The following is a 25,663-nucleotide window of genomic DNA, read 5'->3' on the forward strand; positions in this document are numbered from 1 at the left end:
TAGGTACCCTCTGGTACCCTCTTTCCTTTTTCAACTTTCTTTTGTATATATTCTTTCCCAATTAGATTATAAGCTTTTTGAGGACAGGGACTATCTTTTGTTTATTTGTATTTCCAGAGTGTACAGTATCTGGCATATAATAGTGCTTAATTGTTGTTCTATTTGTTATGGTTTAGTCATTTAATCATGTCCAACTCTTCATGACCTCATTCGGATTTTATTGTTGGTAGATACTGGAATAGTTTGCAGTTTCTGTCTCCAAATCATTTTATAGATGAAGAAACTGAGCAAATGGGTTAAGTGACTTGCTCTGAGTCACACAGCTGGTAAGTGAGGCCAGATTTGAACTCAGAAAAATGAGTCAGACCGGTTACTTTGATCACCATACCATCTAGTTGTTTATTGAATCCTGAAACATAGTACAATTGATGGAGTGTGGAGTTTGAACCCCCAAAATATATTGGGATTTTGGGACAGGGTTGTGAAGTGGCTCAGAAGAATTTGTAACCTTGGACCATCTTCATATCAAGAGGTAAAAGATTTTATCAGTATGCCATTGTTTGACAGGCTAAGTCCCAAAAATGAGTTTGTGATTACAAAAGTAAAGATATTCCCTACTGGAACACTCAATTAATAAGAGGGAAGATGCTATAAGATGGGCTAAGTTTCTAATGAACCTGATGAAATTAGATTTCGGGGTTCTGTTCAGTCAGGGAACCAAATGATGAGATTAGATTCAGGGAAGCAAAATGATGAAATGAGGCTTTCTGGTGGTCAGGGGATTAAATGATGAGGTTAGTGGCAGGTTCGGGGTTCAGGGAACCAAATGAAGAGATTTGGATCCCCTAAATCTCTTTTGGATTGGGCACAAGTAGGTAGTTGTGAAACTCCCCTTCTGGCAGTGCAGAGATCCTGTGTAAAGGAATTTATGACCCTGAAAAGCTAGACTGATAAAAAGAAGCTTATTACTAGCATTGGGAAATCAATCTTTGCTGTGCATAAATAGAAAGGCTGAATTCCTTAGTGGCAAGGTCTGACAGAGAAGTAAAGTTTCTAGTAGCGAAATCCCAACAGAGGGGTATAAAGTCTTGTTAGGGAAATAGGTGAGAATAAAGAGAGGGTAATACTGGAAGAGAATATTATTTCAGTGGGCAGAGGCTTGCTGCTATGCCAGGAAGAGAGAGTTTCTTTGGTATGGCATATTAGGTCCCTCTGCAAGTAGCCATTTTTTATAAGGAAATCTGAGACAGAAGTTTCAATTGAATGAGATTCTCTCAATGCTGTCACTGCCCCCAGGGCCTAGATGAGACCACTTACTGGGAATGGTTTTGAGCCAACAATAGGGGTAGAAAATTTTGGAATTGAATACTTCAACTAGTCCCACCAAGATAAACCACTTTAACTTAGTTTCTTGGGGTGGGTCTCACAGAGGCAGGATTCAAGGAGAATTTCTCCTTGAAGGAGTTTTCAGAGAGTTTCGGAGTCTCTCTTCAAACCCACCATTGTGATGCTTAGTAAGCAGTTCCTGCTTTGGTGAAAGCAAGTAGGTGAAAGATGAAAGTAATGATCTGACACCATATTTCAGGATGCCTTCCTAATGAGTTAGCTATTAACGAGGGGATAGGTAAGGCCTTATACAGTAAAAGAAAAACCCCAAGAGCTTACATTTATAGGTTGTTCTCCTAATTGAATCCTGTAACTGTGGGACCAAGATAACCTTGTATATATGGAGTTTGGCACTTTCCCTACTTAAAGAACATTGTTTTCAATTGTAATTCCTATTTTTTATATATCTATAGTTAGAAAAGATGAATAGCTAATTCTTCTTAAGATGTATTGGAGTTGGGATCTAGTTCAGTTTTTGTAAAATCTCAAAAGAGGATTATATTTAATTCATCAAACAGTTATCAAGTATTTTGTGCCAGGTGTGCGTGGTACTGTGGGGATACAAAGATGAACATATGATCTCTTCCTTCAAGCACTTATTTAATAGGAGAGATAATAGCTAAGTAACTAAAATACAATGAAGAATGATCTATAGAAAGATAGTATGAGAACATCAGGTTAGGGAAGTAAAAATTATTTCTAACTAACAGCTAAGCTAGGATAAACATGCAATTTTTTCTGGGAAAAACGTGGGTGGAGAAGGTGTTCCAAGGTTAGGGAACAGTTTGAGCAAAAACATGGAAACAGGAAAACACTTGGTGTATTTAAGGATGAATAAATACTTAAGTTTTGAGTGTGAGATGAATAGCAAAGATGAAATGAACTTAATCTTGAAGTGGAAAAGCCAATTAGGAGACCATTTTTAGAGTCTGAAAAAGAGAATAAAGGGCCAAAGCTGAGAATATTTCTACTGATAATGAATGAGAAGAGGCAGAAATATTTCAGAATTTAACTCAAGTAGGACTTGGCAAATTATTGGGCGCAGAAAGTAAAGGTGACTGGGATCATGATATTCTGTTTTCAGAAATGAGAGAAATGGAGAAAATTGTTTTAGGAGAAATATGCTGTTTAGTTTGTAAGTGTATATATTTATTTGCATTTGCAGAATGCCTTCTTGAGAACAAAGACCATCATTTTACCTTTCTTTATATCCCAAAGCTTTGCCCAGATAATGGCAAGTTGTAAATGCTAAATAAAATTTTGCTTCCAGAATTATCCCTTCTACAGTGCTACTTTCCCCGTTGCAATTTTGATATATTTTGGTTCAGCTTAAAAAATTAAATTTGGAAGTTTTGCAGAAGCCACATATAACATGCAAATGTCAATAGAGAACACAAGAGAAACTTTAGAAACTCAGAAATGACTAAATTACATGCATAGCATTATATAATATCAATATATTTTATCTTTTAATACCATTGAAGAGATGAAATAACACTAGATTCGGGAGAGCAATAGATTATAAAAAGAATATTATATAAACATTCATGACATGGAGCAACCATGACAAGACATCACATCACATTTATTATGTGAATAGCAGACAGGAGCTAGCAAGGAAAGGGGTTTTTAACAATAAAGGGAAAGATAAGTTTCCAGCCATTAAAGGGAAGGTGCCATGTGGTAGGAAAGAGTATGTCATGGTAGACTTTTCCTGAAAAGGAATTAACAGCAAAGATTTTATTATGAGCACATCTTTTAAGGGGGGGGGGGAAACCTTTGTGGTTTCATATCATAATTTGGACAGTCTCACAAAAGGAGGGGAAAATAAGATTGGGAACAAGAAGATCTATATTGAAATGTTGGCACTGTCTTGAAGATGCTAACAAGACAGTCTGAGAAAGTCTGGGTTCCCATAATAGTTATCTTAAAGATGATAACTACAAAGTCTGGGCACATTTTGGCTGCCTTAATTATTGTAATAAGACAGTCTTTGAAGCTAAATTCCTTTTTCAGTTATTCCAAATAGACAGTCTTGGGAAACTGATTTAATCAGAGTTGATGAAGGAGTAAGATATCATCATAATAATTCAGATTTCTTCTCTGATACAAAGAGAAAGCCAAAAATGTTTATGCATATTTTCCAGATCCCAGAGGTGCTTGTGTCCCTTACCCATAATGTTGAGGTTGGGAAAGGGACCCCAAAAGTTTGGGGTCGCAGACTAGTGTTGTGAAGTATCTCAAAAGAATTTGTAGGCTTGAACCTATTTCTTAGTCAAGGGGCAAAGTTTTATTGTAATTGTAATACCAGTTGCAGTGGGCTAAGTTCCAAAAGCAATTAACAATGTACTAAGAGAGAAGAGACCTCTTTATCCAACTTTCTGTCATTGACATGCTAATTCCATGGCCCAGGATAAGGGTCAGGGAGTGTTGTCCCAAATTTGGTTCTCACTGACCAACAGATTATCAGTATTGTCACAGGAGTTTGGTCTGTGGGATTATCCTGAGGCCAGAAGCTAATCTGACTGAGTGGTCAGAATCAGACAGCTTAGACCAGGTGTGGGAGTCTCCTGAGGCAGATTCCAAAGCCAGAAGATATAAGATTACTGACTTATTGTTAGAACAGAAGTCCCCCTAAAATCAGGGGGCCGCAAAATCATTACTATTTCCCCAGAAGATATATTACATCACCATGAGGTAGAAGGAATAATTACTTTGGAAATTGAGAGGGCAGAAGGTTCTCTTTTATCTAAACTTGATAGCTACTGCTTGAGCTAGTGTCCTCTTTGCTGAATCGAAACAAAGCTTCTGAATCTATCCTTCTTTGACTTTGTAATAATATTGTTTTTACTAGCAGTCATTGACATAGTATCATCTATTCTAGGTGTGTTTGTACCTTATGACAATAAAAGAGGACTTCATTTTATTGAGCAATTTTCCTTTATTATCTAATTTGAATCTAACAACAATTCTTATTTGCTCTGTTCTAGTTTTTAGTGTGATTTTCTTCAGTTAGCTTTTGTATCTTTTTTTCCATTTGGTTAATTTTGCTGTTTTCTTCAGACAATTCTTTCCCTTCCTTTTCCAAGCTGTTAACTCTTTCGTGTATCCCACTCATTTCCTTTCTCATTTTTTCTTCTACCTTTCTTGTTTGCCACTTAAAATCTTTTATGAATACTTCCAGGGAGCCTCTCTGGGCTTGAAACCAATTCACATCATTCTGAGATTTCTTCTGTAGATATTTTGATTTTGTCTGAGTTTGGGTGCCTTGTCACAATTGCAGCTTTCTATGGTCAAAGTTCTTTTCTGGTTTTTGCTCATTTTCTTTCCTTTTAGTTAGTAATTCCTCTTTTTTTAAAAACTTCTTTTCTTTTCCTTTTATGGTTAAGCTCTGCTTCTGGGACAAAGGAGTCACTGTCCATTTCTGAGCCTTGGCTTTGAGCACAGGACCCTTTGGGTTTACAGGTGGTAGCATTCCCTGCTCTTTTCAGGAAACAGCCTGGTTTCCCAGATTTGCCTTCTGAGCTGGGACTGGAAACTGTCCCACTGATATGCCTCTCTCCTGACCCAAGACAGAGGGACTTAGTTGCTGATTTGCTGTGATTAAGACCCTCTTATTGGATTTCCCAAAGTCTATTTGAACTTGGCTGAACACCCTTTTTACCTCAGTGATTCTGACTTTTCTTGAAGTTTTTCCAGTCTACCTTCGAGCTATAAAATGGTTTCATTCCATCAGACTTTGTTCAGAGGCTTGGTTTCATGTGGTTTTTGAGGGAAATTGGGTGACCTTCAGTAGATTCCTGACTTTGCTCTGCCATCTTGGCTCCATCCCCCACTCTATTATTTTTCTCACTTCCACTTCTCTTCCTTACAGCTAACTAACTCTTTTAGGATGCTAAGTCCCTTTCAGGATTTAGCCTGTCAGCTAAGAACATGCCCCAACCTCCCTCCCTCCTTCCATACCCCCCCTCTACTGAGTAGTGGTGAGTTCCACTGAAAACTTTCATTTGCTCTCCTACTCTACTTCATATTTACTATTCCTGATATCTTTTGTATCCCTTCATTTTGTCTGTACCTTCTTCCCAGAATAAATCCACCTTTTATCAAAGAAAATAACCATTGTGAATTTTCTACACTGAACCCCAGGTTTTGGGTGCCTACCATCTTCTGGTGTCTACATCATCCATATCACATTTAAGACAAAGTAAACTTACAGATCAGTTGAAAGTAGAGTCCTAGGAGGGATACAAAAATAAATATCATTATTGTGAAATATGAATTACTCACAGTACAAAATAGAACTTATTGGGAAGAAAGATTTTAAAAAAAGGAGAATAGAACAAGAACTGTCTTATTTTCTTTCTTTCCATCTCAAAGGTCTTATCATCAGTTTCTATATAGGAAAGAAATACTTTCCTCGGATATATTTGTGGTACCAGAGGTAGCAGAATGAATTTAGTTTAGTTGGCAGATGATATCCTAGGCCCTTATCCCTCTTTCCCTCTCTCCTTTCCTTCCTTCCTTCCTTCTTCTTTCCATCGGATGATGAAATATAATACAAGACAACTTTGACATAGTGATTTAATGTTTTTAATATGCAACACTTTAAGTTGTCTCCCAGGCTTTTTACTAAACTGCAGATAATATGCATGTATGTTCACTATGCCTTTGACTCTGTTTTAGATTTTGAGCTATAGTAGTGTCCGTAGGAAGTGTTTTTATTATTACTCTATTTTCATTGTGTGAGAGTTACAATATATCTATGCAGTGTGCTTTATTGAAACTTCCCTCTGCTTTTAATTGAACTGAGGAGTTTTAGATCTTTAACAAAGAAAGCATTTTTCTATTTGGAATAATCTATTCTAATTTTCTTGTTTTGAAGAAAGAGCCTTACAAAAGGAAAGAATGGAGAGATTAAATCCTGTCTTGTAGACAGTTGCTTTGGGTTTTTTATTTGTTTGTTTGTTTTGTATTTCAAGGTTTCTTAATGTTCATCTGGGTTCTAGTCTTGTTGGAAAATAGATATTTATATTCAAAGTTCATCCCTTTTCTATCATTGAATAGAGTAGGGAAAAATTAGCTTCTAAAATTTTCCTTTGTAGATCAGTAGATTTTGACTCTTTGGTATAGATACTTTAATAAGAAAATGAGAATTTTCCTGTGCCTTTTTTGTTATTTCATTTTTTAAACAATTTTAAAAAGTCCAAACTTAAGAAATAAAACAATTATTTACATAACAAAATAGAATTTTATGAAAGGATTATACATGAAATTGAAATTCTATACAACTTACTTTTCCTTTTAAATATACAATAAAGTTATTATGTAACTTTGTTGTTGTTTTTTCTCCTTTGGTACCACCTGTCCCTTCCCTCTTGCCCCATTAGATGCAAGTGTGTGTATGTGTGTGTTTGTGTGTGTGTGTGTGTGTACACACTGCATGTATGTATGTGTGTGTAAATTCATACTGATGTAATCTATGATGTGAGTTTGGCACCAAATGATGGCAGGCACCAAAAAGTGGGGTTCAGTCATGTGAAGAATTCACAATGGCCATTGGCTTTGGCAAAAGATAGATTTAGTTAGAGGAATACATTACAGACAAAATGAAGGGATACTATAGACACTGGGAATGGTAAATATGAAATAGAGTGGGAGAACATATAAAAAACAAGTTCCTCAGTGAAATTCATAATTACCCAGTAGAAAGGGAGCACCTTATGAGGTTAGGGTATGCCCTTAAATGGCAGGCTAAATCCTGAAAGGAACTTAGCACTCTAAAAGAATGAGTTGTAAGGAGAATGAGGTTCGAAAGCATAGTGGAGTTAGGGGAGATACTACGTGGCATAAGGGAGGAGAGCTAAGGAGAAAGACACCATGAGGCACAGTGCCATGGCAAACTGCCCCAGGAGTGTAGCTGCCATGAGATGGCTCAAAAGTAGATTTTTATAGGCAAAATTTAACTTCAGGGACATGACTGGGATTCCTGACAGGGCATGGCAAGGTGATACTTCAAGACCTCTACAGAGAGTAAGTCTCAGGAGTTTGAAATTACTTGAATTTCAGACTAGACTACCTCTCTGCTTGGTTCCATGTTGATAAACTGATCTTTCAGAGCTTTCTGCCTATTTGCCTCAGGGATCAATTTCTCTAGTAATCACACTTAACATTCAAGACCTCCTCCATACTATACATGATTCTATTTATCAGTTCTCTTTTTGGATGCAGGTAGCATTTTTCTTCATAGATCTTTTTTAGTTAACTAATTTATATTTATAATATATATATATTTATATATATATTATGGTTTTTCCTTTCAATAATCCGACTTTGTACCATGACTTTTATTTTAATAATATTTTTGGAGCTTTATTAATAGGTGGTTTTCTTTTTTTTTCATGTCACAGTTACTTTCTAATACATTCCCCTTTACTGATCTCTCTTTTGGAATTAGCCCATTCTCCAAAACTTTCTGACAGATTGATGGTCTGTCTTTGCAACATTTTGCATTCAAGGTATCTTATACTATACTGTTTAGTATAATTACAGCTTTATTTTTTCACTTTAGGTTTCATGAAAAATAACTTTGTATTTTGCTATTTTTCCATATCCTAATTTTGATATTTTGTTGTCTTTATTGTTGGGGCTAAAAGTGTGCCGTCCGTGCTGCTACTGAAGGCAGAACCCTTGTACTAGAAGGCTTGGAGAAGGCAGAAAGGAATGTCTTGCCAGTTTTGAACAACTTACTGGAGAACAGGGAGATGCAGCTCGAAGATGGACGCTTCCTTATGTCTGCTGAGCGTTATGACAAACTTTTACAGGTAGGCAGAGGAAAAAAATCCTTTTGATTTGTCTTTACTTTGATGTTGAGAAAAGAAAAACTCTTCTATGATTTCTGTTCCCAAACAATCAATATAACTCCCTCATTTCCTCAGACAAATCAACACAATCCAATTTACCCAATGCTCTTTTGTTAACATATTGTTGGTTTAATTCCATGGAGGATCTTTTAATTTCATTCTAAGACATAAGCTGTTTCATAGATTCCATTTGAAGGTAAACCACTTTCAGTCACATTTAGTAAATTCTATAGTGTATACTCATATGCTTTGGCTGGTGCTTAGTGAAATAATGGCTGCATGCGTTTTAAGAATGTCTAACAATGCTTCTCTTTTTTGGCAAGAAAGTATTAATTTTTCTATCATTTCTTATTATTGTTCTCTAATTCCCTATCTGCCTGGCATGATTCTCAGAAAAAAAATGTGCCTAGTTAGTACAAATATCAGATTTTGAGGGGATTGTTACTGCTTAGGTATTTTTCCTTTCTGATGTTGTCTAGCTCATTTCTCTCAATCTTTGAATAACTTAGTCTGAATAACATGGAACTCATAAAAGGAAGTTGGGTTAAGAGCTATGACAAGATCTCAAGAAATAAATTCTGATGACATAGAATCAAATTATTCCATTGAATAACAAAATGAGGAGGCATCATATCTTTTTCTGAAGTTTATTTATGCTTTATCTTATGGTCTTATGATCATTAACAAACAACAATGGAATTGGTTAGGAGAGAGTTCATTGATGAGCTTAGATGTGTAGGGAGAAGAGTTGGAAGATAGGAAAAAAAAATGGGTCATTATAAAAATAGTGTCAGGAAAATGAGGCAGAGGGGAATCATAAAATGATAGCTCTGGATCTGGAAGGAATCTTAGAATTTAATCTAGTCAAAGGATCTAAATTGAGAACTCATTGAGATCTTAGGGTTGTCCAACTCTCCTAGACCCTCATTTTACAGAAGAGGGAAATGGAGATTCCCAGATTTCAAATGACTTGCTCAGGGTAAACACATCATAAATAACAGATCAGTAATTTTTTTTTTTTGAAGTTTCAGGAAACAATAACATGAGTGCTAGAGGACATTTAAAGCTTTAAAAGTTTGTTGAGCATTTCACATGGATTATCTAATTTGAACTGATAGCTACCACAAGTGAGATTATTCCTACTTTAGAGATGAGCAAAGTGAGGCTTAGCAGTGTCTTGTTCTGAATCATATGGCAAATACATGTCAAAGGTGAATTTCAAAGCCAAGCCTGGCTAAGTTTGGCTCTCTAATTTCTGTACCATGTTGCCTCTTAAGAAAAGAATTATAGTAGGCTAGGCCAAAATGACAGGGTAAAGGCAGGGACTTGCCCAACTCTCCCCCAAACTGCCCCAAATTCCTGTATATAATGACTCTAAACAAATTTCAGAGCATCAGAACACCCAACAAGGTGGAGTAGAATGTTTTCTAGCTGAAAGCAACTTAGAAGCTCAGCAGAAAAGACCTGTAACATAGTGTGGGAGTCCCACATCAGTCCTGGTGCAGTCCCCAGCCGGACCTGACCTTTGAATCAGCAGTAATACCAGTCCAGAGACACCAAACAGAAGCTGGAAGAGCAGCAGAAAAGATCCATAGAATAAAGTGGGAGCCCAGCACATAATCCCAGGGCAGCCTAGGTCCCAGGGTCAGCAAGACAGGACGTTTGAGTCAATAGCATCTGAAGTATTCTGAGCCTCTTGGCCCAAGGACACCAGGGAGGACCAGGAGTCAGTGCAGAGGATCTATGGCAACAGGGTGTGGTGTGCAGTCCCAGTGCTGCTCCAGCCCGGGCCCCAAAACTAGATCTCATCACTGCAGAAGGGCAGGCACACACCTAACATCTCCAGGGCAGAAAAGAGTGCTTGTAATCAGATTCCTAGAAGGTTTTCTGAAAACAGCTGCACAAAACCCCTGAAGCTTAGGCCAGAGAAGAAACATGGAAACAGAGCTCTACTTTAACAAAGAGTTAAAAGCAGATTAATAAGCTAGAAAAATGAACAGAAAACAAACAAAAAAATTGGTTCTGACCATTGAAAGTTATTGTAGTGATTGATAAAGAGGATCAAAACACACACTCAGAAGATGGTAACAAAGTCAAAGCTCTTACATCCAAAGCCTCCAAGAAAAATAAGAATTCAACTTAGACTATGGAATAGTTCAAAAGGGACTTTCTTTGAAAATCAAGCAAGGGAGATAGAAGAAAAATTAGGGAAAGAATTGAGTGGTGCAAAAGGAAATATAAAAAGCTAATAAGGAGAAGAGTGTCTTAAAAAGTAAAATTGGTCAATTGGAAAAGGAGGCACAAACACTCACTGAGAAAAATTATTCATTAAAAAACAGAATTGCACAAATGGAAGCTAATGGCTTTATGAGAAATCAAGGTATAATAAAGCAAAACCAAAAACCAAAAATAGAAAAAAAAAAAAAAGTGAAATATCCCACTGGAAAGACAACTAACCTGAAAAATAGATTCAAGAAAGATAATTTTAAAATTATTGGTATACTTGAAAGTCATGATCAAAAAAAAAAAAAAAAAAAGAGCCTGAACATCATCTTTTAAGAAATTATCTAGGATAGGAAAACCATCATATTCCAGAATCAGAGGGTAAAATAGAAATTGAAAGACTCCACCAATCACCTCCTAAAAGAAATAACAAAATAAAAACTCCTAGGAATATTATAGTCAAATTTTAGAATTCCTAGATCAAAGAGAAAATATTGCAAACAATTCAAGTATAGTGGAGCCACAGTCAGGATAATACAAAATTTAGAAGCTGCTTGGAATATGATATTCCAGAGGGCAATGGAACTAGAATTGCAACCAAGAATCATCTACCCAACAAAACTGAGTATAATCCTTCAGAGGAAAAAGTGATCATTCAATGAAATGGAGAATTTTCAAGCATTCATGATAAATAGACCAGAGCTGAATGGAAATTTGATTTTCAAATACAGGACTTTGGAGAAATATAAGGAGATAATCAGGAAAGTGATATCATAAGGGAATTAATAAGGTTTATCTGTTAACATTCCTACATGGGAGGATATTACTTGTAACTCCTTAGAACATTTTCATTATGGCAGTTAAAAAGGAATATATATATAGACAGAGGGCACGGGTGTGAGTTGAATTTGAAGGAATAATATCTTTTTTTCTTTTAATGATGAAATTCAGGAGTGAGAGGACCATATTGGAAGAAGAGGAAAGGGAAAAGTTGAATGGTGCAAATTATCTGCCATAAAAAAATGAGGCAAGAAAAAACTTTTACAGTGGAGAGGAAGAAGGGGAGGAAAGGATGAGTGAGTGAACCTTACTTTCATTAGAGTTGGCTTAAATAGGAAATAATATATATATACTCAATAGTGGTATAGAAATCTATCTTACTCTGAAGAAAAATAAGAGGACAATGGGATATGGGAAGGAGGGGGAAGGTGATAAAAGAGAGGGCATATTGAGGGAGGGAAAACACTTTTGAGAAGGGACAGAGTGAAAAGAGAGAGAATAAATGGGGATAAAAACAATTAGCAATAGTAATTGAAAAAAATATTTTTGAAACAAGTTTCTCTGATGGAATATTTATTGTTCTCTGATAAATGATGAGCAGGATGCTTTCAGGAAAAAAAAAAAAAGCCTGGAAATTCCTCCATGAACAAAATGAAATATACTGTATACAAAGTAATAGCAATGTTCTGGGATCACCAACTTAAATGACTTTGTTATTTTCAGTAGTACAATTATCCATATCTACTCTAAAGGACTTATGATGAAAAATTCTATCTGTACTCAGAGAAAGAACTGATTGAGTCTGAATATAGATTGAAACATTATTACTCTATCTTTTTATTTTTAACTTAATTTTTCTTGAGAGTTTTTATTTTCATTAGGATGGGTGATCTTTGTTTTCTTTCAAAACTTGACTTTATGGAAATGTTTTAAATAATTTCATATGTGATTTCTTAATTGTAGGTTAGGGAACCAAATGGTGCGGTTAGTGGCAGTGCAGAGAGTTGTGGGAACCCCTCTTTGGTTGGTGCAGATTCAACATGAAAAAATTCATGAACCCAAAATATTAGACTGGCAAAAAGAGAGTCTATTGTTGGCACTACAGAAGCCAGCTTTTGCTAGGAAGACTGATTTCCGAGTGACAAAGTCCTAGACAGAGAGAGATAAACAGAGGTGTTAACACGGAGAAGAGAGAATGTCTTCTCATCTGGCAGGAGTCCTGACAGGCAGTTATGCTAAGGAGAGGGTTCCTTGACAAGGCATGGTCCTGCTTTGGGGCCTCTGCAAAAAAATGAGCCCAAAATTGCCCTTTAAATAGGAAATCTGAGCCTGCAGTTTTAGTTGAATGAAATTACTTCAATGTTGTCACTGCCTCCAGGCCTAGATTCCCAGTTAAATGAGATCACTTAAGTATGAGCTAAGTAGGAGAGGTCTGGACAAATTTTCAGCTCAATAGAGGGTGCAGCCAGCTACTCAATAGAAATATCAGGTCCACATCTCCAGCTAAATGAGACCACTTAAGTTCCAGTTAAGTAGGGAGTGGTCTTGGGTTAATCTTAATGATACCACTTAACTGCCCCTAGGGTGGGTCCCTGTCTGGAGAGTTTCAGGGCTCACCCCAAAAGTCAAGAACACTTTCAAGGTTCCCCAGTCAGGTGGGGATAAGAGAGAGAATCTAAAATTCAAAAATCTTAAGAACAAGTATTTAAAAAATTGTTTTGAATGTAACTGAGGGAAAATATTAAATGAATTTAGAGAGAAAAAAGGAAGGAATTAAAATTGCTGTTTAGGAAAAATGAAATGACAATAATGTACAGTGGGGAGAAGGTAGAATTATCAGCCATGTACAGTAATCTCTAGAATTAGAAAATGAGCAAAAAAAAAAAAAATGATTAGGTAAAATTGGAAACCCAATATCATGAAAACATAGTAAGGTAGTTCAAATACCTTTATTACATGTAGAATATTTTAAAAAACTGGCAGAGATGATTTCTTAGCAGCTGTTTGAGTAGTTATTAAAATGGAAGCATAAAGGTGAGCAATAGTTAAGATGATTTTAAAAACAAGGAAGAAGGTAGATTATTATGTATTTGATGTCAATTTCTGATTCTAAAATGCTTTGTTAAACATTTTATAAGCACCCATAAAGAATTGTGCTGACCACTCACTACAAAGAAGTGTGGGCTAATTTCAAACAAGACATTCTGGATTTACTTTATCTCTTTTTCTGTTATGTTACTGAAGTGGTAGGAGAACTCTGCTACAGACATATTATGACTAGATTTCAGCAAGGTACTTGGCAGTCCTTGTTGAAATTCTTGTTGACAGTAAGGACAGTCACAGACTGGATGATAAGCATAGTTAAGTCCATTTGAAACTTGTTGAAATACTCTAGAGAGAAGATTAACGAATGCCACCCAGAAGGGAAATACATGTTGGAGCACCATAGATTCTGTCTCTGGGCCTATTCGAGTCCACATTTTATTTTCAACAATTTGCAGAAGCAGTTATAGATAAAGAAAGTTGGCTTTAGAGGCAAACATAATACAGAGAAAAAGAGTGCTTTTTAGAGTCTGGAGTCCTGAGTTCAAATCCTTTCTTTTTCATTTACTGTTTAACTTGTTCTGGAACTCTGTTCCCTCTTCTTTAAAATGAGGGAGTTAGTTGGACTAGATGACCTCTAAGTACATATCCATCTCTGAATTTGATACTGTGATCCTGGGCTCAAGTTCTATCAAGTTTGATTATGAACAAGTCACTTAACTTTTCAGTCTGTAGTTGCAGGGCAGGTGCTAATCTGCATTGATAGAGGGCATTTTATCACTGAGAATTCCCTCTACAAATAAAATAAACCAAAAAAGTTAAGATGAAACCTGATGACTTGCTAGTTAAATTTTTAGGTGACATGAAGCTTAGAGTATTATGTGATTAATATATTGGAAGAAAAAATTGGGATGCCAGAATTCCTTGACAGTCAAAATAGGATTTGGCAGATAATAGCTTTCAGCCTGTTTTTGTACTAAGAATAGTTTTTTTATGTTTATTGAAAGTTTTGTTTTATCTTAAAAAACATTTTTTAGCTCAAAGGCTGTTCAAAAAACAGTGCTGTATTTAGTCTTCTGGCTGTTGTTTGATGACCCTATTTTAGATGAGTGGGTCACATTTTATTCCCATTTTATTCAGGATAAATATCACGTGCTGCACTTGAATTTTGAAATATATCCAAATTAAGAGTGAGGGAAATATGAATAGGTAATGGTTAATGTTATTTTAATAATTTTATAGACCGTCATTTAAAAATTATTATGCACTTACTGTGTATTAGGCATTGTGCTAAGGCTGGGAATACAAAAAAAGGCAAAAACGTAATAATCCCTGCCCTTAAGGACCTTATGTGAAAGCTAAAAAAGTTATCACATGTTCAGATATAGGAAGAGAAATGCAATGACTCTAATGAAGTAATAGGTAAATTGATAGTCCTTTTATATTTCTCCCTCTACAGACAACATTGCAAGTATTGTGCTTTTTTTTTTTTTGGGGGGGGGGCATTGTATTTTAATAAAAGCCATTGACAAGCTGAAGGGAGTCCAAAGAAGAGTGACTGAAGAGGACTTGAAACCATGTCATATCAGCATGTAATATGGGAATTAGGAAGGTTAAAGAAGAAAGGACTATGGCAAGACAGGATTGCAGTCTTAAAATATTTTAATGATTGTCATGTGAAAGAGGGCATGCCTCTTCTATAGCTTCCCTCTGAGAACCAGGAAAAATGTCACAGAAAAGCAGTTTTCAGCTTAATAGAAAGAAATAATATCCCAGCAGTTGAAGCAGACCAGAAATTGAATGGTTTCCTTTGATATTCAGAGTAGTTCATAATCATTCAGTCTTTTATGAGAAGTTGGATTTTGTAGATTTAGGGAGGATTTTGTAGATGTTCATGTTTTTAAGTGTGGGCTAAACTAATTTCTAGGGTTCTCATATAACTTCTAAAAAGAAGTTCATATGCTTGTGTTTCTACCATCTGATAGGTTTCTTCCACTCTTTTCTAAAAATGGTTTCACTCTTGTTCAATTAGAAGATATAATTGAGAATAACCTAATTACCATGGCTTTAAAATATTGTTCTAGTTAATTTCCAGAAATGAATATTAACTTTAAATTCATTTGGAGGGATTCATTATGCAGAACCCTCTCTCTCCCTACTCTTTCTAATTACCAAATGACTTTTATTTGGCCCTTGGAGGTTTAAATAATAGCATTCATATTAGATGATTAGAAAATATTCGTGCTTTGTTGTTGAAATAGATGTGTTTCTTTTTAAATTTATTGACTATTTTATGATACATTTTTTTTTTCTTATTCTATATCTTTATTGTGGATTTGAACCTGGATTTTGGAAAAGTCTACTGAGCAGTGTTTTATGTCAGATGAAAATATGATTGTGCTGACACTTGGGTTAAAACTGTTTCTTAGAAATAATTTGATATAACAATTATCTAACTATACATAATATTCTCAAAAATAACTATCATTTAAAACTCAAGAGTCCTTTTAGTTAAACTTGATTAAAAGTGTTCATTGTATTGGCTTTTTTTCATACCATTTAGTGCATCCTTATTGATCCCACCACCTCCAGCCTTGAAATTACAATCTTATTAGGTTGTGGCATTTTAAGGCTTAAGAAGCTGAAGTACTTAAAAATGTGGTTTTTCACTGTGTTTAACAAAATTGATATCCCAAGTGATGTTGCCTAATCATTTCCTAATTTAGGCTTTGCATTTTGGGGTAAAAGAAATGGGGTGTGTGTCTGTGTGTGTGTGTGTGTAAGTATATTAATTCATTTTTACTTTAGTTGAATCTAAACTTAAAGGTTTTTTCTTTTCAATACCTAAATCTGCATGTCATTTGGTTTAGACATTTGTCACTATCTTCCCAGAAAGCAAGTGTATTGGGAATGAAGCTTCAGTCACTTAATTGGGTCCCTAGTCACTTTCTTACAAATGGTTTGTCTTTCTGATTCTATTCTTTCTCACCAATGATGCTGTACATAGTATTTTCCTTACCTATACTGTCTTAGAGCTTACCTTATTTCCTATTGTCTATCTTTCCTTTACCAACAGATCTTGGGCACCATCATTCCAATCCCTGTGATGTAATCTACCACAATTTTAGATTGGGTTTCTTTGCTGGATGGTTTATTTTTCATATTCTTGATGTTGAACTATACTGAACTAGAATTAACCAAAATACACAATAGAAGTTTATTAGGAAAGTATGACTCTCATCTCCTTACACAAATTAATTGCATTCTAATAATTGTCTTTTGGTGTTTGTAGGATCATACCAAAACAGAGCTAGATGCATGGAAGATTGTTAGAGTTAGTGAAGATTTTCGAGTAATTGCCCTGGGTTTACCAGTACCCAGATACTCTGGAAATCCTTTAGACCCACCTCTTCGTTCTCGATTTCAAGCAAGAGATATTTACTACCTACCCTTTAAGGTTAGTATAAACCAGAATATTTAATTTTTTATCAATTTTTATATTTGTACTTAATGAATCCACAGTTTTAAGTATATTGTTTATACTCTTTTTGCTCTCTCTCTGTTTTTTTTTTTTTTTTTTTTTTTGGATGATTACTTAGTAGTAAATAGGAATTAAATTGGACAACTTCATACTATAACAGGAGAAATTATAGTGTTTTAAATCTTGAAAATTATGGGGTAGAAGATAGAGATAAGAGGGAGGCTTGATTTTTTTTTTTTTAATTTTGGAACTAACATCATTGTATATTGGGAGGATCTTTATAAATACATAGGGTAGTGTTTGCTCATTTATGAGGGTAGAAATATTTATGTTTGACTTATACCTGAATAATTTATTTGATGAGTGTTTTCATATTCTACTTTAGGACCAACTTAAATTGTTATACTCAATTGGGTCCAATGTTTCTGCTGAGAGGTAAGTGATTCAAGTTATGTTATGCCATGTTGTCAACCATAAAATTTTAAGATGTATCCTTAAATTAGAAATATATTCAGTCTGAGGACTTTAATAATAATCATAAATATCTATCTAGCTCTTTAAACATATACTAATTTCATATGTCTTAGTAAGCCATCTTTAACTGATTTGGAGTTTATGAATCAGCAAACATTCATTAAATATTTACTATATGTCAAGCACATAGTGATTTCACTAATGATACAAAGAAAGATCAAAGATAATCTCTGCCCTCTAAGAGTTCACATTCTTTTTTTTTTTTTTTGATGATGCAAAGTATTTTAAATTTTTCCTTAAGTTTCCTCTTTCGCATTATGTGGCTCATTATTAATAATCTGACATCTTAACAATTCAGTAGTTACAACGTACCACAATATTAGAAGTTCACATTCTAATTGGGGAAAAATATGCACACAAGCATATACATACAAATTATATACAAGGTAAATTTGAGATATCTCAAAAGGAAGGCACTAACATTGAAAGAAAATTGGGAAAATCTTCTTGCAAAGAATGGGGTTTTAGCTGAGATTTGAAGGAATCCATAAAAGCCAGAAAATAAAGATGAAGAACAGGCAATGGGGAACAGCCAGTACAAATGCACAGTCAGGAGATAAAGTGTTTTTTTGTTTCAAGGAGCAGCAAGGAAGACACTGTCATTGAATCATATCATTGAATCATATAGAACATAGAGCATAGAACTGATTGAATTGTAAAAGTTCTAGTCTAGATTGTAAAAGGTTTTAAAGGTCAAATAGAAGATTTTATATTTACTTATCAATAACAGGGAACCACTGGGAAGCACTTCTGATTAAGAGGGTAATATGGTTAGAACTACATTTTTAGATCAATTTGGCAGTTGGGTAAAGGGGCACTGAAAGAGGGAGAAACTTGAGAGTAGCAAAGCAAAAAATCAACCAAAAGGTAATAAAGGACCTATACCAAAGTGTTGTTGATATCAAAAGAGAGAAGGGTTAGGGAAACTGAAAATCAGCATAAGGTTGGATAAATAGATTTTGAGATCATCTGCATAGAGATTATCACTGTATTTATAGGTACTGATGAGATCCTCAAGTGAGATCATATAGAGGATAAGAGAATAATACATTCCAGAATGGAGCCTTGGGGGATGCTTCTGATTAGTATGCATGACCTGGACTAAGATCAAAAGAGAGTGAGAAGGAACAGTCAAAGCTATAGAAGGAGCAGCAGGAGAGAGAAGTGTCATAAAAACTTAGAGTGAAGAGAATATTAAAAAAAAAAAAAAAAAAAAGGCATGAATGATGCCATTACATTGGTATTTAAATTTAGTTATTTTGGAAAGATGAGTTTCAGTTCAGTTAAGAAGTTTGGAATCCAAATTGCAGACAGTTCAATATCCACTAAAAGGAGAGGAATATAGGCACCAATTATAATTAGTTTTTTCCTTGAAAGGAAAAAGTTAGTATAATAGTTATAGTAATGAATGGATTGACTTTTTTCTTTTTGGTTTATTGTAGTTTTTGTTTTTTTTGTACAGGGAAGACTTGGGCATGTTTGTAAACTTCAGAGAAGCATTCAGTAGATAAGAATAGATTGAAGATTAATGAGAGAGGATAATAGAGAGGTAAATACATGATCATGTTCCCTGGTAAGGAAAAGGGTTATCTCCAAATGTGAGACAGGAATGAAAGTAGAGATAATTAGGAGAAAACATCTAAGTAAAATGTAATGAGAGAAGGTGAGAAGTAGTACTCTTGTTAAATGGATGGCTGCTTTAATTCTTTTGGTAAACTATAAGGCAAGACTCCCTTAGGGTGGAAGAGGTTTTGTAATAGGATGTTTGAGGACTGATTTAAAAAAAAAAGGTTTGAAAAGTCACTGGAAAGGAGAGGGCTGAAGTGGATAATCTTAGAGTAAGTAGATAATTAAGAAGTATAAAAGGATTGCTTTGCTGCAGTGAGGGACCATTTAAAATTAAGTAACATAAATTTGTGGTGGTCCCTGTCAGCATGGTGTCATGATATCTTCAAGCTTTGTTCAGGAGTATATGACTAGGAATAAAGATAGCAGATAGTGGGAATAATCCAAAGCTTGGCAAGTCAGATAATCAAGGGTTTAAATAAAGAAGCAAATGATTCAAGTGGGAAGTTCAGTATAGAACTGAACTGATTGGCCAAAAAGTCAAGATTGGAAAGGGGGGGAGGAAAGTGTAGTCAGTTTAGGGGGAAAAGGAGTGATGTCCTAAGAAAGAATTGATGGATAGAGAAATTGGCAGTCATCATGAATAAAGAAAACAGGAATGGGGCTCATAAGGTATAGGGAAAGATGAAGTGATAAAAGATTATGATCAAGAATTCTAGAATTCATGAAAATGAAAAAGGATCTTTTCTGAATAATGGTATGACCATCTTTGTATATAGTTGGGTTGGAATGGTAGAGTAGATGATGCAAAAGAAATAAAATAAGGAATTAGGAAATTAGGGTATTTGAGGAAATATCAGGATACATTTTGAAGTTCCCTAGTGTGATGGGAAGAAAGATGGTGGCCTAGACACTGAAATCATTGAAGCAAGGGAAAAAAGTTAGTAGTAGAGATTAGTAGATAGCAGATAGTAACTACTAGAAGAATTTTGATTATGTGATAAATATAGATTGAATGAACCTCAAAGGAGAAGAGATTACCAAGTGATGTCAATAGAGGGAGAACCTGGAAATGGCAATAGAATGAATATTCTATTTCTCCCATCTTGTCCAGTTAGATGAGGAGTATGCATGGAAAGTTCAGGCAGAACTGGGAAGGGTGGCAAAGGATGCAGTATCATCAGACAGTAGCTAGATTATAATGAGTACCAGAAGATTTAAAGAAAGGATTTAAGAAGAAAGCAAGTATGTTTAAAGTAAAGCAGATGGAGGGTATATCTGGAATGTGAAAATTGAGGGATAGTATTGAGAGCGGTAAGTGAGTAGCCAATGACAGATGGAGAGCAATGTTTATACAATGATACCTGAGGGTATATCACTGGAATTGAAAGAATTTCATGATCTGGAAGCATGATAATCACTGAAATTGATAATTATTTCTTGCTTAAGATGTAAAAAAATTAAACTTGTATTAAAAATTTTTTTAATCCTTAGGGTTTCTCAGATATTGTCATTTGCTACTACACTCTGTTCTCAAGAATCTTCTACACTTGGACTTCCTGATTTTCCTTTAGATAGTTTACCAGCTGCAGTTCAAATCCTGGTATGTGTATAATAAAGCATTGACCATCAAATATGACAAAAACATTGTGACTTTTCAAAAACAAGGTTTATATGATTTATGTTTTTTATTTAATAATACTTTGAGACTGACTTTAAAATAGGTATCAGAAAAAATTGGTTTCTAAGTATGTCATTGGAGAGAAATGGTTTTATTTTTGTTTCCATATTTCTTAAATTATCATATTATGTCTGAATTCTTTCATTGAAGTTTTATTTCTAATTATTAGCAATAATAATATCTTTAAGGTCTATAAAATATTACACATATATGATCCTTATAACAAGCCCATGAAGTCTATGCTATTATTCCCTATTGACAAATGAGGACACTGGGGTTTTAGAGAGCTTAAGCTATTTGCTTCAGTCACCCAGGCAGGACTTATTCAGGATGGACTTTATTGGCTCCAAATACAGTCCAATGTCTAATTAGTCAAGATCCCTTACCTACAGTGTGCATTTAGCCTCACTGACATTCTTTTAGCGATAGTCACAAAATGTTCCTTATTATAATTAACATGTAGAATAATGGAATTTTGATATCTCCTGAAAGATTTATTGTGAAGATCAAGTGAGATAAATGTAGTTAAAGCATTATGCAGACTGTAAAGAACTATAAAATGTGAGATGCTAGCTCTAAAACTCCCTAATTCTTCTGTGATTGGAAATAGGGAAAGATAGATGTTTAGCAGTTTCTTCCTCCCAGGCCAAAGATTATAGAGGTAGCTTGGTATATTAGAAAAAATTCTGAACTTGCAGTGAAAAAAACCTGAATTTTAATCCCACCTCTTATATTGATCATGGACAAGTCACTTAGTCTTTGGAAACTTGTTTCCTCATCTGTTATAAAGGGTATGTTATTTGTAATACTTGCCTGACAAAGTTGTAATGAGATTCATATGTAAAGTGTTTTGTGAGCCAAAAAGCCCTATATAATTGTGATTTTTCTTTTTAAATGCAATTAAGCTATGAATAGGTTTATGAACCACAAAAACCATTTGATTTGGTAGAGCAAAATGCCAACTCAAAGCCTCTTCTACAGGATGGTGTCTCCTCTGCATATAGTAAAATTAGACAATATAATTTGAATGTTATACTTTCAGAGATGACTTTATTTGATGCCCTTCTGAGTATTATTGTAAAGTAAGACATAAAAAGGGAGTCTTGCTTGCCACAGGTTATTGTCACCGACATGGAGAATCCCCATTTTTGAAGTCAAATGGGAGAGGAATTTTCTATAAATGGTGAAATTTTTGAGCTACTTCTATTTGTGAGTGACCTTTTATTCAAGTCTACAAGAAATCTTATAGAGCTTCTTAGAGTTATAATTATTCAAAAGAGTTTGGCTAAGTATCCAGAGAGTACCCAGTGAATGAAGAATGAAATTGGATTGACAACCAATAAACTTGTCAATTAATACCTATATTTTGGGCTTGCTGGATAAGAGCTCAAAGAATTGGGTCCTTAAATGAAAGAAGTGAATATGTTGTATTTCATTGAGAAATAGGTCTGTACAGCCTAAATGATTTGCTCAAGATCACACAGGGAGTAAGTGGCAGATATGGGCATTGGGTTCTTTAAGAAGGATCAATACAACAAGAGCTAAAGCCAAAATATCCAATCCAGGGTTAGTTTAAATATCTCAAACTTCTGTCTGAAATAAAAGCCAATCTTTTTCATCAATTATGCATTTAAGTGTCAGATTGTCAGGAAGTAAAGTTGTAGGAAATAGAATGGTCCATAGTGAGTCTTGGATATGTTGTGGCATATGACTAATGAAGACCTTTTCCAATAGAAGCAGTATAAAAGATAACATTTGGAAGCTATATGACTAGAAAAGGAGGTAGCATGATGGGGCAAAAATTTATGGTTAGCAGATTCCATTCATATACATTCAAAATCAAAAGATTTTGAAGAAAGATTCTTGCATATCGGTACAATGAATGGAGTGCTGAGCCTGTAATCAGGAAATCCTCAGTTAAAATTAGGCATCAGGCATTTATTACCTGAGTGATCATGGGCTATGTTTGCCTCAATTTACTTATCTGTAAAATGAGAGTAGTGATAGAATCTGGTGTATTTGTAAAATAAGGTATTTATAGAGTGATTTATAAACCTCAAATTGTATTTAAATACTAACTTCTATTATTATTAATATTATTACTATTATTGTTATTATTATCATCCCCATAGATGTACTTATAGGAGGACATGGACAGGAGTGAAGCAATATCAAAAAGGATTTATGATTGTAATCAGCATATTGATGAGTTTGAAGTTTTATTAAAGTATTAAAGAAGTTGTTTCAAATGAGAGGAATGTGTTATTAAAATCCATGTCTTTATTCCTTTACATGAAAAATTCTTCTAAATGATTTCCTTGTTAGTTCTAAAAAGGCTTTATATGGTGATTCATCATCATATTTTTCTTAAACAATAAATACCATGTTTTGTGCATTTTTGGTTTTGTTGCATTTTTTTTTTCTTCTGATTAGGATTCCTTTCCTGCAATGTCAATCCAGCATTTAATCCAGTGGCTTTACCCTTACACAATTCTACTAGGACATGAGGGCAAAATAGCAGTGGAAGATGTCTTAAAAGTAAGTATCTGATAGGATATTATTTAAGGTCTATGGAAGTGTAACTATGGCTCTTATGCCACTAGGTGGTTCAGCTCAGCATATTTTTTAAAAGGACTTTATCATATGTGGAAACTTTTCCAATGGGAGAACTGAAAAATAAGAATAAGAATAACCTATCAGAGAGATCCTGCCTGAAATAAATCAGAGGAAATCAGGGAAGGAGATCATAGAATTATGGATCCAGAACCTGAAGGGATCACAGAAACCATAGAAGGCAGCCAGGTGGTGTCACAGTGCATAGAGTGCTGGGTTTAAATCCAGCCTCTGGTACTTAGGGCTGTTACCTTGGGCAAGTCCCTTAACACGTTTGCCTTAGTTTTCTCAAATGTAAAATGGGGATAATAATGGCTTCTACTTCCGAGGACCCACATGGAAATCTACTAAGCTAACATTTGTAAAGTGCCTAGCCCATAGGAGATGTTGGATAGAGACTTGTTTCTTCCCTGCTTTCCTTCTGATCCAAATACCCAGTGCTTTCCCCAAGAGCCAAGATAGTCAATTTGGGGTTGGTGAGCGCCAGTGAATTTTGTGGTAGAGATGGCAGAGCTGCTGCTGGAAGGGGAAGCATTTACTCATATCTGAGTCAGGACTTAGACTTGATCTTTCTGAGTCTAAGACCTACCTTCTATTCATTGGCTTGCTGCCTTTATATAAATTTTATAAGTATCAACATCTGTGCATTAAGCCACATCTGCATAACCAGACCCCTTTCCTCTTCCAAGCTTCCTTTTTTATTGTTATTATCCTGTCACTCAGACTTGAAAGCTTGGTGTCAACCTGGATTTTCCACTCTACATATCTAATCTGCTCCAAAGTCCTGTCATATCTGCCTTCATAATATCTATTGTAAATGTCCTTGACTACACAACTACTTCCTTCTCTGGACTTGGTCACTTCTCACATGAACCATTGCGGAAACCTTCTGTTTGATCCCCCAGTTTCAAATTTTTCCTTCCTGCAATCATGTCTTTCACATGCTTAAGTGATTTTTTTTTTTAATGTACAGACCTGATCTTATCAACTCCTGTCCTCGATATACTCTAGTGGCTTACTCTCACTTTTAGGATCACATGTAAAGTTTCTCTTGAGCATTTAAAGTTCTTGGTAATCTGTCCTCTTCCTTCCTTTCTACTCTCCTTACTTCAATGCTATTAAACTTTAAATGTTTTTTAATGTAATGTTTAGTTTTTAAATGTAATGTTATGTACATTTCATTATATTTTTATTCATTTAAATATTTCCCAATTACATTTTCATCTGGTTCTGTTGGGAATACAGGGCTTCTGCTTGACATCTTTGCCTTACCCTTTGCTCCCCTCCATACACTGAAACCTAACTACACTGAAATATTGACTATTCCTCACACATGATGCTCTACAGATCTATGATGGATTAACCCATGCCTGGAATACTCTCCCTCCTCAACTTTACCTCCTGTCTTTCCTCACTTCTTTCCTCCTAAGCCTTCCTTCTAGGAGTATTTCTTATTTAATGTGTGTGTGTGTGTGTGTGTGTGTGTGTGTATTGTATATGGACAGAATTATTTGATGTAATCTTCCCCATTAGAATGTGAGGTCCTTGATAATGGATACACATTTTTGCCTTTCTTTGGATCCCCAGCATTTAGTATAGTGCCTTGCACATAATAATAGCTTAATAAATGCTGGAACCTAAAATGTTGTATTTGTTAAGAATTTTATCCACCTTAAATAAATTATTCACATTTGAAATTTATACTATTTTTTTCAGCTGAAGCATGATAGATTCTGCTTTAACCCCTTATTTTAACTTTTTGAGTCTCTGTATCAAGTATGTTTCTTGTAAACCACATATTGTTGGATTTTGGTTTCTAATCTACTCTGCTATCTGCTGCTGTTTTATGGGTAAGTCTGTCCTATTCATAGTTATGATTTCTTACTATGCATTTTACTCCACTTTTTTTCTGTTTATCCTTTTCTCTGTGTTTTACCCTATCTCTCCTCAAATGTCTATTTTATTTCTGATCACTATCTCCCTTAATTTGCTCTCCTTTTTCTTAATCACCACTTATTCTTTTTCATTTTTTTTCATTTTTCATTTACCTGTTGGATTTATATTATCTCTGTACACGCGTGCGTGTATGTATGTCTCTGTACTTGTGTGTGTTTTTCCTTCTTTGGACCAATTCAGATGAGAATGAGGTTCAAGCATTACCTGCTACTCCTCCCCTTCTCTATAAAAAGTTCTTTCTGCACTATGTGTCATAATTTTCCCCATTCTTCTCCCTTTCCCCTTTTCCCAGTGCATCCTTCTTTCTTACTTATTCATTTTTTTTAGATGATCCCAACATAATCAACCCAGTTCTGTGCCCTCTCTGTACATAGAAGATTAGAAATAATGATAAAATTCTTAGAAGTTACATGTATCATCTTCCAGTATAGAAATATAAATAATTTAACTTTATTGGATCCTATATAATTTCTCTTTCATTTTTACCTTCTTATGCTTCTCTTGATTCATCTATTATCTTTTTTTTTTTTTTTTTTTTTT

The 25,663-nt window shown here is 34.8% G+C and overlaps 1 protein-coding gene across 1 annotated transcript in view; it reads left to right on the forward strand.

Annotated features, from left to right (window-relative positions):
* VWA8 (von Willebrand factor A domain containing 8) overlaps nucleotides 1-25,663 on the forward strand; it is a 413,374-nt gene that overhangs the window by 63,184 nt on the left and 324,527 nt on the right. Inside the window, exons 5-9 of the mRNA XM_074299190.1 lie at nucleotides 8,040-8,207; nucleotides 16,585-16,749; nucleotides 17,159-17,208; nucleotides 20,368-20,476; nucleotides 22,988-23,092. Of these exons, the coding sequence (XP_074155291.1) occupies nucleotides 8,040-8,207; nucleotides 16,585-16,749; nucleotides 17,159-17,208; nucleotides 20,368-20,476; nucleotides 22,988-23,092 (597 nt within the window). The remainder of the gene's footprint in view (nucleotides 1-8,039; nucleotides 8,208-16,584; nucleotides 16,750-17,158; nucleotides 17,209-20,367; nucleotides 20,477-22,987; nucleotides 23,093-25,663) is intronic.

The sequence above is a fragment of the Sminthopsis crassicaudata genome, chromosome 3 (assembly GCF_048593235.1).
Source record: "Sminthopsis crassicaudata isolate SCR6 chromosome 3, ASM4859323v1, whole genome shotgun sequence".
Taxonomy (NCBI): Eukaryota; Metazoa; Chordata; class Mammalia; order Dasyuromorphia; family Dasyuridae; genus Sminthopsis; species Sminthopsis crassicaudata.